Source organism: Glossina fuscipes, unplaced genomic scaffold (genome assembly GCF_014805625.2).
Source record: "Glossina fuscipes isolate IAEA_lab_2018 unplaced genomic scaffold, Yale_Gfus_2 27, whole genome shotgun sequence".
In the NCBI taxonomy this organism is placed as follows: domain Eukaryota; kingdom Metazoa; phylum Arthropoda; class Insecta; order Diptera; family Glossinidae; genus Glossina; species Glossina fuscipes.
This window is the reverse complement of record NW_023998422.1, coordinates 10997509-10998585: the sequence shown is the minus strand read 5'-3', so window position 1 is coordinate 10998585 and position 1077 is coordinate 10997509. Positions and strand designations below refer to the sequence as shown.

The following is a 1077-nucleotide window of genomic DNA, read 5'->3' as shown; positions in this document are numbered from 1 at the left end:
TATCATGATAGTGTTCACGGGTTCAAGTTTTAGTGCAGTTTGAGCCTACTTGGTCGCCTCAATAGCGGGTGCTTAAAATCGACAAACGTACCGTACTTACCAATTATGCAAGCACCAATCTAGTATCGCACTCTCTCTTTCTCTTCTCTCACAACTTTCTGATTAACACCTCGCTATACCTATAGGGGAAACCCCATAAGTAATTGGCCGCATTAAAATATATATATATGTATATAAGAAATTCGTTTCACATACAAAACGTTGTTTCACAAAACCTCATTTATCGCTCTACATATATAAGCTGAAAACTTAAATCGATTGATTCGTAATCCTTCAAACTCCCTACCATATACATCCAAGAATAATTTAAATTTTCACAAAAAATCTTTATTAACAATTATTTGAACCTAGACAGGAATTAAAAGTCATTTTATCATCGACACTCACGTGGTGTCACACATCTTCCAGACGAATTTCTTAAAAATCCTGGACTACATTGACAGCCTATAACACATTGTAAAGTGCATGCTTGAGCGCGAGGTCGATTACATGAAGGTTCGCAGGCGCTACCACATTGGGTGAATTGTTCATTTTGACCGCATCGGCGACCTAAAAGTTTAAAACATTGAATCACTTCGGGTAAGTACATAAGAATATTCCTAACCTACCTCTGGATTGAGCTTCAACAGAATGATGCAGTACGCACATAATAACCGATACGATTAAAAAGATTTTCAATAACTTGTTAAACATTTTGCTTCTACTTTTTTATTAACTGATTAGGAAATAATGCTTTCGTTGCGACAGTCTAAAGAAAACTAATAAAAATTGTAAAGAAACATCATGTTTTTATAATTCGTTCTAATTGATTCTCGGAAAAGCCCACCAGTGTGCACTAATTTCTACATAAATGATTATACTATGCATCAATATTTAAAAGCGAATCTATTTGATAGTGACTTTGTAAAATACTTGAAATTAATCTCGAGTATTCATCGTTTCGATAATAATATACTCTTTATATTAATTACGTACTCTTAGGTGTCAGTTGATAGTTGGCGGATGTGAACTTTTGTC

At 34.3% G+C, this 1077-nt stretch overlaps 1 protein-coding gene across 1 annotated transcript; it reads right to left on the bottom strand.

Annotated features, from left to right (window-relative positions):
- Positions 1-365: 365 nt before the first annotated feature.
- Positions 366-850, bottom strand: LOC119636027 (chymotrypsin inhibitor-like). Its single transcript, XM_038031098.1, has 2 exons — positions 669-850; positions 366-609 (listed from the first exon to the last, which is right to left on the bottom strand). Exons 1-2 carry the CDS (start codon positions 751-753, stop codon positions 434-436), a joined length of 261 nt encoding a protein of 86 aa, XP_037887026.1. The 5' UTR covers positions 754-850; the 3' UTR covers positions 366-433.
- Between the last annotated feature and the right edge of the window lie 227 nt (positions 851-1077).